A 17,999-nucleotide genomic window follows, 5' to 3' on the forward strand; every position below is an offset into this window, starting at 1 on the left:
TGACCCATATTCCTTATTTACGCTCTATCACGTGTTAGTACCTTTATTAGCATGGCACATTCATCTCCTGTTCCCCCTGTGTTTGACTGGTGACTCCTTCCATCATCCTTAGTTTGGTCACCCTGTCTAACTTCTTGCCTGACTACTGACCAATCAGCATTTTGTTAAACCAATTCAAGTGACAAATCTTTACACTGTACAAGAGGATTATTCCACAGCATTTCCCCTTTTTATCTAATTAAAAAAAGGAAGATTTTAACTTTAACTTAGATTATATATGACAAAAAAAGTTATCAAGTAAGAATTACAGTTGTAATATCCAATCTATTTGTATTTGGCAAAATTAGAGAAAATACTTTATTACCTATCTTTGTGAGTCCAAAGTTATGTACCTTATGTATCTTATAACTAAAGAAAACTATAACTATCTAGTCTTCAGTTCCATCAAAGACCCCAGAAAGGTATAATGTTACCTATCAAAGGAATCTCAAGATGTCTGGACCTAAAGTTCCTGTGTAACATTGAGGTATCCACCTCTGGCCCATAGGCCTAGCATGTCTAACAGACTTTCCTGAAAGCAAGGAATTTTGAAGGACTGTTCTACCTTGTCTTGACAAAGTTTGGCAGTTGCCTTTTTTGTGTCCTGCTGGTCCAGTTTGGACAGAAACTGTCAGCAATTGAGGCAAGGGCAGTTTCTTTGCCCACATGGCTAGCTTTTGCCATGAAGAAAGCAAACTCCATCATCTTCTCTGAAGTAGAGTGGTGCTACCAGGAGCAGGCATGTCTCACTCTTCATAAAAAGCCTTAGGCTATTAAACATATTAAATGCCATATTCTATAGGTCTTTGAAGTGTTTGAAGACCATATATATATATATATAGAGAGAGAGAGAGAGAGAGAGAGAGAGAGAAAAGTAATCACACAGAGATCTCTGTAAGTTATAAAGCTGATTGGCCCATTAGATCAGGCTACTTATTAGTTCTTATGACACATATTACCCCACTATCCTTATCTACGTTAGCCATATGACTTGGTACTTGGTACCTTTTTCAGCTGGGCAAGTTACATGCTGCCTCTTCGGTGGTCTGCGCAGGAGTGGCAGAGGAAGTTTCCTGCATCCCAGAATACTCCCAGTCTCTTTGCTCCACCCCTACTTCCTGTCTGGCTTTCCCACCTATACTGCCTGCCTGGCCAATCAGCATTTTATTAAAATATGATTGACAGAATACAGACAATTCTCCCATACCATTTCCCTCTTTCTTTTTTTTTTTAAACAAAGGAAAATACCCATAGTCCGTTTGTTGGGAATGTGGGTGTAGTTTATCAGGCTACTTCCTGCTGGTTGGGGGCGCTGATGATCTTACGGGGACCTAAAAAAAATTTAGAGTTATAATCAAGTCCTGGCTGGAGTATCCTGTGAGTCTTGATTATCTCAGACAGCAGTCTTGAACCTGTTCTGGATGAAGAAATCTGTCATCTGGGCCATCTGTTCCTATCGGAGATTTCTCAGGTGGTCTTCCTTTTTCGAACCTGATTTTTCTTAACTCAGAATGAATCCACAGCCTCTCATTTTCTGTGGAAACAAAAGCAAAATCTCTTCTCCAAAGTAACATACCTTTTGACTTCAGTTTTGAAGCCAAGGTATTTTCAAAATACCTATCTTGGGTTAGTTCATCAGCATTTATAAACAAAAGTCTTTTTTAGCAGCTGCTGCTCCTTCCTCAGCATTCAAACAATTCAAAGAGAGCATAATAACACACAATATCAAGATTCTATGTGTATTTTCCATCTTTATACAGCTTTATTTTAACCTCTATTTCTTTTATTTTTTCTTTTAACTTTTGGCTTTTTGAGACAGGTTCTCTGTATATATCTTTGTCCTGGAATAACTCTGTAGACCAGGCTGTCCTTGAACTCACAGAGATCCACTTGTCTCTGCCTCCCAAGTGCTGGGATTAAAGGTGTGTGCTACAACACCTTGAACTCTCAGAGATCCTTCTGTCTCTGCCTCCAAGGCATTGGATTTAAAGGTGTGTGCTACCACACCTTGAAGTCACAGAGGTCCATCTACCTCTACCCCTTGAAGTCACAGAAGTCAATATGCCTCTGCCTCCCAGGCATTGGGATTAAAGGTGTGTACCACCACACCCAACTACTCCCTTTTTCTTTTTTACTTTTAAGAACTTTAACCTTTAGCCTGCATACATTTTTAACACACTGTAATACATTTAGAGGTTTTCTTCTTCTTTGAATCTCTCTTTACTGTATATCTCTCTTTTTCTGACCACATGAGCCTTTAATTTACTAAGCAATATGGAGAGCTGTGACTTTGACAGCTAGATCCAGCCGATTCCTTAGCTTTCCAGCCTCATGGCAGAGGTACCGCCAGAGCCATTTTTATTGTCACAACTCTACAGTGTTTCAAGGTCCCTGCCATAAAGCAAGCTGTAGCATTCTGCTCACAGACCACATTCAGTCGGACTGCCTGCCTAAAAGAGTCAGAGTTTGCCGTGGCAGGACGGCCCAGAAAGCTGGCATTTTAAAACAGCACAGCTTTTTTCCTGCTATGGCTGAAAACCAAAAAGCATGCATTCAGCTTTTCATCAACACCGTTTAAGTGTTTTGTGGCAGGACCTCTTAATGAGCTGCAGGGTTTTGCAGCTAAAGCTGAGTCAGGAAGCCTCTTAGATGAGAGTGTTTGCTTGCGTCTAACAAGCAGAGTAGACCCGAGAAATGGCAGCTACCAAGAAAACATGCTGTACTCTATTCTTTTCCAAGCTTTCTCAAGCTTTCTGTGAATTCAGTTATCCACGTGGGTGCCATATGTAACATGAGGGCAGGCTTGTTGGGGTTTCTGTCCCTCCCAGTACCCCAACAGCCGGCAAGCAACAAAGAAACATATGTATATCTGTGTATGACCTTGAAAACATTCCTAACATGAGTATAAGGTTTTTTTATAGATAACTATTAATCTGTATTTTTTTTTTATTTTTCGAGACAAGGTTTCTCTGTAGCTTTGGAGCCTGTCCTGGAACTAGCTATTGTAGACTAGGCTGGCCTCGAACTCACAGAGATCCACCTGCCTCTGTCTTCCTAGTGCTGGGATTAAAGGCATGCACCACAACCGCCCAGCATAATCTGTATTTTTCATTACATTTTTAAAATACATTATATTTTTGAATGAGCTGCATAGACATAATACCTTAAACAAGAGTAGAAATATACATATAACGAAGTTAACTTTAAATTTGTATCAATAAGCTAAAATCTATAACAATGTAAAATGTTTTGAGATTGTTTTTTGGATTAAAGTAGATTCAATAATCTAACCTTTTTCCTCATCTATACTATACCATATCCCCCTTTCTTCTTTTAGAAAGAGATCTCTGATTTTAACTTCTTTGTTTAGCCCCCATCCTTTTATTTATTTATTTATTTGGTTGGTTGGTTTTACTATGACCAATAACAATTTATAACCAACCCCCTAAACAAAGACAATCATCCATTTTGGGCAAATGTAGGCATATTTCTGTAGACTACTTCCTGCTGATATGTGGTACTAGTAATCTTTGGGGTACCCTGAGAAAATTCAGGATTATAGTCAAGTCCTGACTGGAGTATTTTGTGTGACTTGTCCATCACAGCCAGCATCCTTGATGCTGTTGTGGATGTTGAATCACCTGGGTCATCATTCCCATCAGAGACCTTTCAAGAAGGTCTTCCTTGACCAAACCATTTTAACCTGGAAGGAATTCACAGCTTCTCATCTTCTGTGGAAACAAAGGCAACACCTCTTTTCCAAAGCAATATATCTTTATTTTGAAGTCAAGATACCTTTAAAATATATAGATTGATTTAACTTAGCAGTTCCCACAACCAAATGTCTCTCAGCAGTTAGCTTATTAACAGTCAGAAAATTCAGAGAAAACACAATAATATATATAGTCCAGACTCTCTATGTATTTGGCTTATTATAATTTTTTCTTACTCTTTCTTTTTCAGGGACCTCATTTTATTATCTTTAAATTATTCTATTAATCTATGTCTATTTTTATTTTTCCTCTCTCCCAAACCTACATATGTTTCTTTAAACACAGTGACTTATTTAGAGGTTTCTTTTTGTCTGAATCTGCCCTTATTATGTATCTGTATTGTTTTTTGATCACATGAGACAAATCTGTGTACTGCTCAGCTTAGTGAGTGGTACTAGTACATGACAGTTGGCTCCTCCCCCTCGGTTCTCTGAGTGTCTAGTCTCATGACAGAGGTACAAGTGAGAGTCATACTCATCTCCCCAAGTTTAGGAAGCAGTGAATTCATTCTGTCTCCAAATAGCATGCAGCCAATATCCCACAACCCCTAATCAAGTGCTCCATAGCAGGACCTCCCAAAAGAGCCATCTGTGCCAGGGTGTTTGTTTCTCAGATGTAGAAACATGGTAGTTTTTATTATGCAAGTTCTTCAGTTGCTTGGTTAGAGTTATCCGTTTTGTTGTTGCTTGAGGTTATTGTGAAAGGTATTATTTGCTGTTTCTTTCTTAGTCTGTAATTTGTAAATGGGGAGGCTACTGATTTAATGTGTTAATTTTATATCCTGCTACATTGCTGGAAGTGTTTCTTAGCTGTAGAAGTCTCCCGGTAGAGTTTTAAGGGTCATTTATGTATAAAATCATATCATCTGCAGATAAAAATACTTTGACTTCTTTCTTTCCTAGCTATATCCCTTTGTTCTCCTTCAGTTTTCTGATTGCTCTAGCTAACACTTCAAGTACTATATGGAATAGATATGGAGAGAGTAGATAGCTGTGTCTTGTTCCTGATTTAACTAGAATTGCTTTGAGTTTCTATCTGTTTTGGTCAGTGGTTTTCAACTTTCCTAATGCTGTGTTCCTTTAATACAGTGCTTCATGTTGTGGTGACCCCAACCATAAAATTATTTTATTGTTACTTCATAACTGTAATTTTGCAGCTGTTATGAATTGTAATGTAAGTATCTGATCAATCCACAGGTTGAGAACTACTGATTTAGAATGATAATGGCTTCAAGACTTTTTCATAAAGGGATGTTGAATTTTGTCCAAAGTCTTTTCTGCATCTACCAAGATGATTGTATAATTTTTGTCCTTTAGTCTTTTTATGTGATGTTTTATGTTTATTGATTTACATGTGTTGAACCATTCCTGAACCTCTGGAATGAAGCCTTTTTGATCACTGTAGATAATTATTTTGATATATTCTTGGATTTGGTTTGCAAATATTTTATTAGTAATTTTTCCATCTGGTTTTTTGTTGTTGTTGTTGTTCTGTAGTTTTCTTTGTTGAATCTTTGTGTGGTTTAGTTATTAGGGTAATTGTGGCCTCATAAAAAGAATTAGGCAATGTTCCTTCAGTTTCTATTTTATAGGATAATTTGAGTAGTATTGGTGTTAATTATTCTTTGAAGGTCTTAATTCTGTGCTGACTCCATTAGACCCTGAGCTTTCTTTTGTTGGAAAGTTCTTAATTACTGGTACTTTACTGGGGATTATGGGTCTGTTTAATTTGCCTATCTGATCTTAGTTTGACTTTCGTGGGTTTTATATGTCAAGAAATGTATTCATTTATTTTAGGTTTTCCAGTTTGGTTGGGTACAGATTTTTAAAGTATGTACTTTAAGATCTCTGAATTTCCTTGGTTTCTATTGTGATGTCTTGCTTTACAGCTCTAATTTTATTCTTTGGATCTTCTCTGGTCATCTTTTAGTTAATTTGGCTTCATCAATATTGATTTTCTCAAAGAACCAACTCTTCCTTTCACTAATTATTTCTGTGTGTTTGTTTTATTAATTTCAGCTGTTTGAATATTTCTTGCTATTTACTCTTTAGTGTTATTTCTTTTTGTTTTGTAGCTCTCATGTGTGCTGTTAAGTTGTTAATATGAGATCGCTTCAGTTTTTTACGTAGGCACACAGTGCTAGAACTTGTCTCTTAGGACACCCTTCATTGTGTCCCATAGGTTTGGGTATATTTTATATTCATTTTCATTCAATTCCAAACTGCTTTCAATTTCTTTACTTCTGTCATAACTTATTTAATATTCAGTAGTATTTCCATGAATTTGTATACTTTTTATTGTTTCTACTAATGTTGGTATCCAACTTTAATTCATTATGGTCAGATAGGATGCAAGATATTTCAACTTTCTTATATCTGTTGAGACTTGTATTGTGTCCAAGTATGTGATCTGTTCTGGAGAATGTTCCATGAACTGTTGAGAAGTTGTTAAATTCTTTTGTGTTTGAATGCAATGTTATGTAAATATCTGCTAGGTTCATTGGGTTCATGGTATTCATTTAACCCCAGCATTTCTCCATTTAGGTTTTATCTGAATGACTTGTATATTGCTGAGAGTGAGGTATTTAAGTCACCCACTATCACAGTATGAAAGCCGTGCGTGATTTTTAACTATGGCAGCATTTCTTTTATGAGTTTGGCCACTTTATTGGGTGCCTTAATGTTTAGAATTGCAGTATGTTCTTGGTGGATGTTTCCTTTGATGTAGTATGTAGTGTCCTTCCCTACCTCTTCTGATTGGTTCTGGTTTGCCTCTTGGGTCTATTTACTTAGAAAATATCTTTTCCCATCTTTTTACTCTGAAATGATGTCTCTCCTTGGTGTTAAGGTGTTTTTATTGAATGCAGAAGACAAATGCTGTCTTTTTATTCAGTGTTAGTCTCTGTCTTTTTATTAGAGAATTGAGGGCATTTTTGTTGAAAGATATCAATAAGCTAAGTTTGTTTAATTCCTGTTATTTTGTTATGATGTGGGTTTTCTCCCCTCTTTTGATTTACTGGTCTAGGATTAGTTATTCCTTTGTTTTCTTGAATGTGGTTAAACTCTTCAGACTAAAATTTTCCTTTTAGTGCCATTTGTAGAGCTGGATTTTAAATAGATACTGCTTAAATTTGGTTTTATCATGTAATATTTTTCTTTCTTCATCATTTGTGATTGATAGTTTTGCTGGATATAATAATCTAGCCAGGCATCTCTGATCTCTTCAAGTTCGTAGTACATTTGTCCAGGCCTTTCTTGTAGGCGCAATTCACAAGGTGTGCGAGCACCTAGAATAGAGGACAATAAGCGTTTATTTGGGACCCAGCACTTGTATCCAGAGCCTTCAGTGAATGGAATTGAGGTGGGAGGAGAGCTGCAGGTAAGAATGGAGAGATCATAGTGGAGGACAGAAGGGATAGTATGAATTGCCACCTTAGTCCCAGCCTGGTATGGCCATGGGGTCCCAGGTAGATAGCATGTCTTGGTATCAAAGGCTGACACAATGGAATGGGCGTGGGTTAGAGGGCGAGATCCACTGGAAGAGGAAAGCAGGGTCTGCGTCACGGTTAGGTGTAATTCCCAAAGAATGCATGTTATTAATGCATAAATAAAAATGATACACTTTATTTTTTTTTTGTATCTTGCAGCTTGTTATATTTGCCAATCCTGTGAGTCTTTATTTGCAAACAAAGCTAATTTTTTCTCTTCATATACATATTTCATCATTACTTTGGCTAAAGTGATATATTGAAAAGTAAATACACTTGTGTTCAGATGTGAAAAGAAACACTTTCAGGTTTCCTCATTTTAGTATGTCATTACTATGGTATGGTTTGTCACATGTAAAAGTTGTGCTGAGTATTCTTCCATACCTGATCTGTTTGGAATAGTTACTGCATACATGCTTTTTCTACATCTATAAAGATAATTACAATTTTCATTAATCTGATGTGGTGTTAGATCTTTTAATTTTCTTTTTTTAACTTTTTTCTTTTTTCTTTATTTATTTATTAAAAATTTCCACCTCCTCCCATTTCCCTCCCACTTTCCCCACTCCCCCTCCCCTTCCCTCTCCTGTCCTAAGAGCAGTCAGGGTTCCCTGCCCTGTGGGAAGTCCAAGGTCCTCCCCCCTCCATCTAGGTCTAGGAGGGTGAGCATCCAAACAGACTAGGCTCCCACAAAGCCAGTCCATGCAGTAGAATCAAAACCCAGTGCCATTATCCTTAGCTTCTCAGTCAGCCCTCCTTGTCAGCCACATTCAGAGTCCGGTTTGATCACATGCTCCATCAGTCCCAGTCCAGCTGGCCTTGGTGAGCTCCCATTAGATCAGTCCCACTGTCTCCATGGGGATGCAGCCCTCACGGTCCTGACTTCCTTGCTCATGTACTCCCTCCTTCTGCTCTTCATTTGGACCTTGGGAGCTCAGTCTAGTGCTCCAATGTGGGTCTCTGTCTCTATCTCCATCCATCGCCGGATGAAGGTTCTATGGTGATATGCAAGACATTCATCAGTGTGGCTATGGGACAAGGCCAGTTCGTGCACCCTCTCCTCTGCTGCTCAAGGAACAAGCTGGGGACATCTCCTTGAACCCCTCTAGAGTAAAGTCTTTTGCCAACCCTAAAATGGCTCCCTTAATTAAGATATCTACTTCCCTGCTCCCCTATCCACCCTTCCTCCATCTAAACCATCCCATTCCCCCAAGCTCTCCCCAGTCTTCCCCTTCTTTCTCCCCATCTCCCCTTACCCCCATCCCCATGTTCCCAACTTTTGCCTGGCAATCTTGTCTACTTCCAATATCCAGGAAGATAACTATATGTTTTTCTTTGGGTTCACCTTATTTAGCTTCTCTAGGATCATGAGTTATAGGCTCAATGTTCTTTACTTATGGCTAGAATTCACTTATGAGTGAGTACATACCATATTAATCTTTTTGGGTCTGGGTTATCTCACTCAGTAAAGTGTTTTCTATTTCCATCCATTTGCATGCAAAATTCAAGATGTCGTTTTTTTTTTACTGCTGAGTAAAACTCTAAAGTGTATATTGCCACACCTTCTTTATCCATTCTTCTATTGAGGGGCACCTAGGTTGTTTCCAGGTTCTGGCTATTACAAATAGTGCTGCTATGAACATAGTTGAACAAATGCTTTTGTGGCATGATAGGGCATCTCTTGGGTATATTCCCCAATTCCTGGGTCCTGAGGTAGGTTGACTCCCAGTTTCCTGAGAAACCACCACACTGATTTCCAAAGTGGTTGCACAAGTTTACATTCCCACCAACAACGGATGAGTGTTCCCCTTACTCCACATCCTCTCCAGCATAGGCTATCATTGGTGTTTTTGATTTTAGCTATTCTGACAGGTGTAAGATGGTATCTCAAAGTTGTTTTGATTTGCATTTCCCTGATTGCTAAGGAGGCTGAGCATGACCTTAAGTGTCTTTTGGCCATTTGAACTTCTTCTGTTGAGAATTCTCTGTTCAGTTCAATACCCAATTTTTTAATTGGGTTAATTGAAGTTTTAATGTCTAGTTTCTTGTTCTTTATATATTTTGGAGATCAGACCTTTGATGTGGGGTTGGTGAAGATCTTCTGCCATCCAGTAGGTTGCCTTTTTGTCTTACTGACAGTGTCCTTTGCTTTACAGAAGCTTCTGAGTTTCAGGAGGTCCCATTTATTCATTGTTGCTCTTATTGTCTATGTTACTGGGGTTCTACGTAGGAAGTGGTCTCCGGTACCCATGAGTTGTAGACTACTTCCCACTTTCTCTTCTATCAGGTTCAGTGTGGTCAGATTAATATTGAGGTCTTTAATCCATTTGGACTTGAGTTTTGTATGTGGTGATAGATATGGATCTATTTTCATCTTCTACAGGTTGACATCCAGTTATGCCAGCACCATTTGTGAAAGATGCTTTCTTTCTTCCATTGTATAATTTTAGCTCCTTTGTCGAAAATCAGTTGTTCATAGGTTTGTGGATTAATACCTGGATCTTCGATTCGATTCCATTGGTCAATATTTCTGTTTTTGTGCCAATATCGAGCAGTTTTCATTGCTGTAGCTCTGTAATAGAGTTTGAAGTCAGGGATGGTAATGCCTCCGGAAATACTTTTATTGTATAGGATTGTTTTGACTATCCTGGGTTTTTGTTTTTCCATATAACATTGATTATTGTTCTCTCAAGGTCTGTGAAGAATTTTGTTGGGATTTTGATGGGGATTGCATTGAATCCATAGATTGCTTTTGGTAGAATTGCCATTTTAACTATGTTGATCCTCCCAATCCAAGAGCATGAGAGATCCTTCCATTTTCTGGTATACTCTTCAGTTTCTTTCTTCAAAGACTTCAAGTTCTTGTCAAATAGATCTTTCACTTCCTTGGTTATAGTTACCCCAAAATACTTTATGCTATTTGTGGCTATCGTGAAAGGTGATGTTTCTCTGATTTCCCTCTCTGTATCTTTGTTCTTTGTGTATAGGAAGGCAACTGATTTTGGGGTGTTGATCTTGTATTCTGCCACATTACTAAAGGTGTTTATCAGCTGTAGGAGTTCTTTGTTATAGTTTTTGGGGTTGGTTATGTCCACTATCATATCATCTGCAAATAACGAAGATTTGACTTCTTCCTTTCCAATTCGAATCCCCTCGATCTCCTTATGCTGTCTTATTGCTATTGCTAGAACTTCAAGCACTATATTGAAGAGGTATGGAGAAAGTGGATAGCCTTCTCTTGTTCCAGATTTTAGTGGAATGGCTTTGAGTTTTTCTTCATTTAATTTAATGTTAGCTGTCGGCTTGCTGTATATTGCTTTTATTATATTTAGAAATGAACCTTGTATCTCTAATCTCTCGAAGACCTTTATCATAAAGGGGTATTGAATTTTGTCAAATGCTTTTTCAGCATCTAATGAAATGATCATATTTTTTTTCCTTCACTTTATTTATATGATGGATTACATTGATAGATGTTGATAGATTGATAGATATGTTGAACCAGCCATGCCACTCTGGGATGAAGCCTACTTGATCATAATGTGTAATTTTTTGGATGTGTTCTTGGATTTAGTTTGCCAGTATTTTATAGAATTTTTGCATAAATGTTCATGAGTGAGATTGGTCTGTAATTCTCCTTCTTGGTTAAGTCTTTGTGTGGTTTTGGTATCAGGGTAACTGTAGCTTCATAAAAGGAGTTTGGCAATGACTCTTCTGTTTCTATTTTGTGAAACACATTAAGGAGTATAGGTATTAGCTCTTCTTGGAAGTTCTGGTAGAATTCTGCATTGAAACCATCTGATCCAAGGCTTTTTTTGGCAGGGAAGTTTCTGATGACAGCTTCTAATTCCTCGCGACCTACAGGTCTATTTAAATTTTCCACCTGGTCTTGATTTAATTTTGGTATATTGTACTTACCTGAAAAAGTGTCCATTTCTTTCACATTTTCCAATTTTGTGGCATACAGGCTTTTGTAGTAAGATCTAATGATTCTCTGAATTTCCTCTGTGTCTGTGGTTATGTCCCCCTTTTCATTTCTGAACTTGTTAATTTGCATGTTCTCTCTCTGCCGTTTGATTAGTTTGGATAGGGCTTTGTCAATCTTGTTGATTTTTCTCCAGGAACCAGCTTTTTGTTTCATTGATTCTTTGGATTGTTTTCTGTGTTTCTATTTTGTTGATTTCAGCCCTCAGTTTGGTTATTTTCAGTCTTCTACTCCTCCTGGGTGAATCTACTTCTTTTTTTTTTTTCTAGAGCTTGCAGATGTGCTGTTAAGTCTCTAATGTGTGCTTTCTCCATTTTCTTTATGTGGGCACTTAGTGCTATGAACTTTCCTCTTAGCACTGCTTTCGTAATGTCCCATAGATGTGGGTATGATGTGTCTTTATTTTCATTGAGTTCAAGGAAGACTTTAATTTCTTTATTTCTTCCTTGACCCAGGGGTGGTTCAGTAGTTGACTGTTCAGTTTCCATGAGTTTATAGGCTTCCTGGGGTTAGAATTGTTGTTGAATTCCAACTTTATTCCATGGTGATCCAATAGTACACAGGTGGTTACTACAATTTCTTTGTATCTATGGATGTTTGCTTTGTCATCAATTATGTGATCAATTTTTGAGAAAGTTCCATGAGATGCTGAGAAGAATGTATATTCTTTTCTGTTTGGGTGGAATGTTCTATAGATGTCTGTTAAGTCCATTCGATTCATTAGATCTGTTAGTTCTCTTATTTCTCTGTTAAGTTTCTGTCTGGTTGACTTGTCCATTGGTGAGAGAGGAGTGTTGAAATCACCCACTATTAGCGTGTGAGGTTTGATGTATGCTTTGAGTTCTAGTAATTTTTTTTTTACATATGTGGGAGCTTTTACATTAGGGACGTAGATATTCAGAATTGAGACTTCCTCCTGATAAATTGTTCCTGTTATGAGTATAAAGTGTCCATATCCATCTCTTCTGATTGTTTTTAGTTTGATAACAATATTAGTATAGCCACACCCACTTGTTTCTTTGGTCCATTTGATTGGAAAACCTTTTCCCAACTGTTTACTCTGAGGTAATGTCTGTCTTTGAGTTTGAGGTGTGTTTCTTGTAAACAGCAGAATGTTGGATCCCAATTTCGTATCCGTTCTCTTAACCTGTGCCTTTTTATAGGTGAGGTGAGTCCATTGATATTAAGTGATATTAATGACCAGTGGTTGTTAACTCCAGTTATTTTTTCTGGTGGTAGTGTTTGTGTGTGTTTCCCTTCTTTGAGTTGTGCTGGTGGAAGGTTTTCAGATGCTTATGTTATTGTAGGTGTTGTTGGTTTCCTTGGTTTGTGATTTTCCTTCTAGTATTTTTGTAAGGTTGGGTTTGTGGCTACGTATTGTTTAAATCTGTTTTTGTCCTGGAATATCTTGTTTTCTCCATTGATGGTGAATGCAAGCTTTGCTGGGTATAGTAGTCTGGGCTTGCATCCATGGTCTCTTAGTGTCTGCAGCACATCTATCCAAGAACTTCTGGCTTTCCTGGTTTCCATTGAGAAGTCAGGTGTAATTCTGATAGGTTTCCCTTAATACGTTACTTGACCTTTTTCCCTTGCAGTTCTTAATATTCGTTCTTCATTCTGTATGTTTTGTGTTTTGATTATTATATGGCGAGGGGATGCTTTTTTTTATCAAATCTATTTGGTGTTCTGTATGCTTCTTGCACCTTCATAGGAATATGGGAAAGTTTTCTTCTGTAATTTTGTTGAATATATTTTCTGGGCCTTTGAGCTGTAATTCTTCCCCTTCTTCTATTCCTATTATTCTTAGGTTTCATCCTTTCACGGTGTCCCAGATTTCCTGGATGTTTTGTGTTATGAATTTGTTGGATTTGTTTTGTTCTTTAATCAATGAGTTTATTTCCTCTATAGTATCTTCAGTGTCTGAGATTCTTTCTTCTATCTCTTGTATTCTGTTGGTAATACTTGTCTCTGTAGTTCCTGTTAGTTTACTCAGATTTTCCATATCCAGCCTTCCTTCGGTTTGTGTTTTCTTCATTACCTCCATTTCATTTTTCAAGTCTTGAACAGTTTCCATTACCTGTTTGATTGCTTTTTCTTGGTTTCCTAGGGTATCTTTGAGGGATTTATTCATTTCTTCAAACTTTTTGTTATTCTTCTTATCCATTTCTTTAAGGGAGTTTTTCACATCCTGTTTAAGGGACTCTAACACTTTCATAATGTTACGTTTAAAGTCGATTTCTTCTGGAGTAGAGTGTTCAATTCTTCTTGTTGCGTGATCCCTGGATTTTGGTTATGTCATGTTGCCTTTCAGATTGTTGGAGGAATTCTTGCTTTGGCGCCTGCCCATCTCTTCAAATGCAGCCAGGAGAGTCTTGGTGTCTTGGTCCAATCTTTGCTGTGACTGACTCTGGGTGGATCTCCTCAGTGCAGGAGCAGGAACTGTTCCTGTTTGGATGGAAGTTCTCAGCACAGAAATAGGGACTCCTGGTAGTCCAAGGACCCTGCAGACAAAAGGGCGAATATAGGGGGAGGGCAGGGTCAAGTGGAACACAAAAGACCCTGCAGCAGAAGCTGAAGGTGCCCTGCACTCCCTTGCGGGGACCTTTCTTCCAGGCAGGCAGACACTCACCCCTCCGGGTGGAGAGCCTCAGTGCAGGAGCCGATCTTTTAATTATGTTATGTTGAACCATTATTGCACCCCAGTAGTAGATCTCACCTAGCAGGCTGTATGAACTTTTGGTTGTGTAAATAGAATTGATTTACCAATACTTGGGCAGGGCAGAGGGGAGTTTAATGTTGTCTGTTGGCCAGTGATACTAGTTGTATCGTTGTCTGGTTTTAGTGTCAGAGTGATGTTAACCTTCTACAATGAGATCTAACTTTAATTGGAATATACTGTCCAAATCACCTTGAAAGATAAAATACCCAGTTGTTGTTGACACTCTGAGGAATTGCGTGTTTTTATAAAAAGAAGTAGAAGAAAAAGGGGGAAACTATTTAGTCACCGAGTGTTCTGTGTTGATCATGAAAGTGGCTAAGTGATGGGCGAGGAATTAATAAGAAAAACTAAGCCCACACACAACTTAAAAATTTTAGGACTTCAGCAGTCATCAAATGGCAGCCGTATAATCAAAAACAAGAGAAAATAAAATTAGGGCAGTAGGGGTGCTTACACCTAAATAAGATGCACAAAGGTTGCCAAGTTCTATTTGGTTACTGGACGCAATACTTACCTTATGTAAGCATCATCCTAAACTCATAGAAAGACACTGAATTTTATTGGAGAGAAGAACAGTAAGCTCAAAAGACATTAAAAGATTATTTTTATGCCTTATAAAACTTAATACATAACTCCTAGTGCACAATTAAGGTTATAAGTCATTATAGCACATGGCTCTTTTGGATCAAGAAACAATCATACACAACAGAGTTTTATTCCAGTAAGATTCTGAAAAAATAAATTTTCATAGCCCCAAATAATTAATATGCTTTTTGAAAAAAGTGTTTAGTTAACTTGAAGGATGCAGACTGTCACACTAGCAAGAGGCCTAATATAATCAGGTATATAGAGTCATTGCTCTACTGGACAAAGTTTAGTCCAAAAGAGTTGGCAAGTGTTCAAGTTGGCCAGAAACTTGTTGCTCTAAATAGTGCTTACAAAGCAGGAATCTTGGCTTCAAGTCAAGGCTCCTCACAGAAGGGATACACAAAATGGAGGTAGACTTGCCAGAATTCCAAGGGCAGAGCATACCATTCTAACATCAGAAACGGAGCCCTGCGTGGTCAGATAATACCCCTACTAGCCATCAAAGCTCAAGAACAAATGGAGAGATATAGCCCTCAGACTCCAGAAGAGTACGGTTCCAGGACATTGAACAAGACACTTCACTGTCTTACATTATGCAGAAACTGCAGCAGTCAGTGCCAACCAGACTCCATAATTAGAAACAAACAAAAATTTACATACTCAGAGACTTGTGAGCAGTGACAAGTGACCTAACCCTGTGGTCCAACAAATGAACCTAAAAATTACTATGAAATAACTGGCAAAAACTTTTCCCATGCCATTCTTGAAAAGGATTACAAAAAAACCTCACCCCCCCCCCAAAAAAAATGGTTCAGAAAAATGATTCAGAAACAACTGACTCCAACACCAGAGAGGAGCACTAACAAGAGCATGAATACAGAGGACAAAACACCGGAACTGAAGTTAATTAGAACAGTTACTATGAGCATACATTTCTACCTATAATTCTTACGAAGAGAGAACAGAACATTCTGGGGATGCCCAAGGGAAGGAATAGCAAATAATGAGAAGGAAGGGAAGAATGGGCAGTAAATATACTACTATATGCTAAAATATACCACTTGGGCTACTATGTATTTAAAGGACATCCGGGCAGCCCTGGAATATGTGAGTGGAAGATGGTCTGAAGAGATGATTCAGTCATTAAGAGCAGTCGCAACTCTTCCAGAAGACACATTTTCAGCACGCATGTGAAATGACTTAAAACTGCCTGTAGCTCAGCTCTAGGGTAGTCTGACACACACATACACACTGAACTACAAATAAGTCTTTTCTAAAAATGCTGGGATGGAATAAGGACTATACATTAGTAGTTCCTGTAATTCCATCTGCTACTGAAAAACATGTATTTAAAGAGACTAAATAATTTGCCGCAAAATATTCTTGATTAAGTTTAAACCCTGTCTTTTTCTGAAGTCCACATTCTTTTAAAATGATATCTTACCTTTCAGTGGAGGGAGGGGAGGCTAATATCTTGTCATGATTGTATTGTGGTCAGAAGAGGGTGTTGAATCCCCTGGAGCAGGAATTACAGAGGGCTGTAAACTGCTTGGTGTAGTTGCTGGCACCTGAATTCAGGTCCTCTGGAAAAATAGCAAATAATCTTAACTGCTGAGCCATTTCTCAGGCCCCTTGAATTCTTTAGACAGGATCACTCTTTGTAGCCCAGGCTGGCTCCCATCTTGTGATCCTCCTGTCTCCCAAGTACCTTGTCAGTCTGTATCAACACTAATGCCAAGTCAAATCATGAGACATCTTTTCTTCTCTATCTCTTTTCTTGATATAGGGGGAAAGAAGGTAAAATACCAGGCTGTTTCTTACCATCATCAATAATGTATGTGATTTAGAACTTTATTATTACTTGCTTAAAGGCTTTTATAGAATAGATGGTACTAATCATAAATATCCAAAGTTTAACTTATGAATTTATTGTATTTACAGAATTGCTTTCTACCAGAAATAGCACAATTTTGTAAGAACCTTGTTAAAGTAGTTATTATTTTACTTGTTGGCTTAGGCAAAGTCCGAGAACAAAGTGCATGGAATTATGTCCCCAAACATCTGTACAACAGAAGAGTCCTTGCAAACCTCCCGTTTTTAGTAGTGGAAGAGTCTTGTTAGTGTTACCCTTTGCGATGCCTGCTAAGCAGACTTCTTGTGTTTGAAGAATGTGTTTTATGTTAAAATCCCAGTGCCTGAAAACTATGTAACTTAACCACATTTCCTGCAGATTAGGTGCCAGTTTGTCTGTCCTATTATTTCTAATGAATTATGGTTAATTTTTAAATAGTTTGACTTAAAGTGAAAATCTATATATAATAAAATAATTTTTCTAAATCTAGTCTCTGTAGAAGCTGAAATCCATCACCAGCCTTCAAAATGCAATGGAATGTACCACGGACTATGTCTCGGCTGACACTCAGGACATTCTTGGAACCACAGAAAACCAGGCTCTCTGATCACCACCGGAGCATAAAAGGACCATTACCTTGGCATGGAGATGAATACAGACTAGTTTGGACACCACACCTTCGGAAGCAGTGGTTACATTTACCTGCTGTGCAGTGCCTTGCAAAGCGAAGGAATCAATTAGATGCTCAGCGACCTCAGCAGGGAGTCTTTCACCAGGAACGATGGGAGCGGGATATTTTAGCCAAGAGGGTTTTATCTTCCAGTGCCACATCTCAAGAAACTCCATCGGAAAAGAAAGAAGAGCCAGATCCTTTACAAGACAAGTCTATTAGTCTTTATCAACGGTTTAAGAAAACCTTTAGACAGTATGGAAAAGTCTTAATTCCTGTGCATCTAGTAACTTCTGGTATTTGGTTTGGGACATTTTACTATGCAGCTATAAAGTAAGTCTTTGCTTAGTTGACTGCCTGCCCACATTTTATCATGTCAGTCTTCTTGTTTATGCTGAAAGCCTTAGTTTTTATTTTATTATCTGTATGTGGGGGTGGGGAGTCAAGCACATGGCGGTCAGAGGACAGCTGGTGGGAGTCAGTTCTCTCCTTCCACCCTGTGTGCCCACTCTACCCACCAAACCATCTCACTGGCCCTTAATTCTTTTTAAGGATTTATTATGTTTCTAAAATGCATGTGTGTCTGTGTTGGGTATGTGCATGTGAATGCAGGTGCCCATAGAGGCCAGAGGATCAGATTTCTCTAGAGCTGGAGTTATAGGTGGTTGTGAGCTGCCCTCAACCAAACTGGGAACCAAACTCTGGTCCTGTGCAAGAACAGCATATTCTGTTAACCACTGAACTCTCTCTCTTTCTATCCCTTCTTTGTCTCATGCCTTGATTGACAGAGGAAAACTACTTTTTGTAGCTATTACCACATTTTATTAAGAATATCTAATGTTTGTTTGTGGATGCAAGTGTTTTGCTCAGTTTTTAACTGCCATCT

At 38.2% G+C, this 17,999-nt stretch overlaps 1 protein-coding gene and 1 long non-coding RNA gene across 3 annotated transcripts in view; one reads left to right on the forward strand and one right to left on the reverse strand.

Annotated features, from left to right (window-relative positions):
- The window catches only part of Mims1 (mitochondrial inner membrane scaffold 1), a 43,632-nt gene that overhangs the window by 15,007 nt on the left and 10,626 nt on the right, over positions 1-17,999 (forward strand). For both annotated transcript variants that reach the window (XM_048419375.3, XM_048419376.3), the window contains exon 2: positions 16,934-17,446. In XM_048419375.3, coding sequence (XP_048275332.3) covers positions 16,971-17,446 — 476 coding nt within the window. In that variant the 5' untranslated portion in view covers positions 16,934-16,970. The remainder of the gene's footprint in view (positions 1-16,933; positions 17,447-17,999) is intronic.
- LOC148119975 (uncharacterized) lies at positions 935-16,938 on the reverse strand. Its single transcript, XR_015734684.1, has 2 exons — positions 16,036-16,938; positions 935-7,098 (listed from the first exon to the last, which is right to left on the reverse strand). It is a non-coding gene; the product is annotated as an uncharacterized LOC148119975 (long non-coding RNA).

This window comes from Myodes glareolus, chromosome 13 (genome assembly GCF_982192425.1).
Source record: "Myodes glareolus chromosome 13, mMyoGla1.1, whole genome shotgun sequence".
NCBI classification, from domain to species: Eukaryota; Metazoa; Chordata; class Mammalia; order Rodentia; family Cricetidae; genus Myodes; species Myodes glareolus.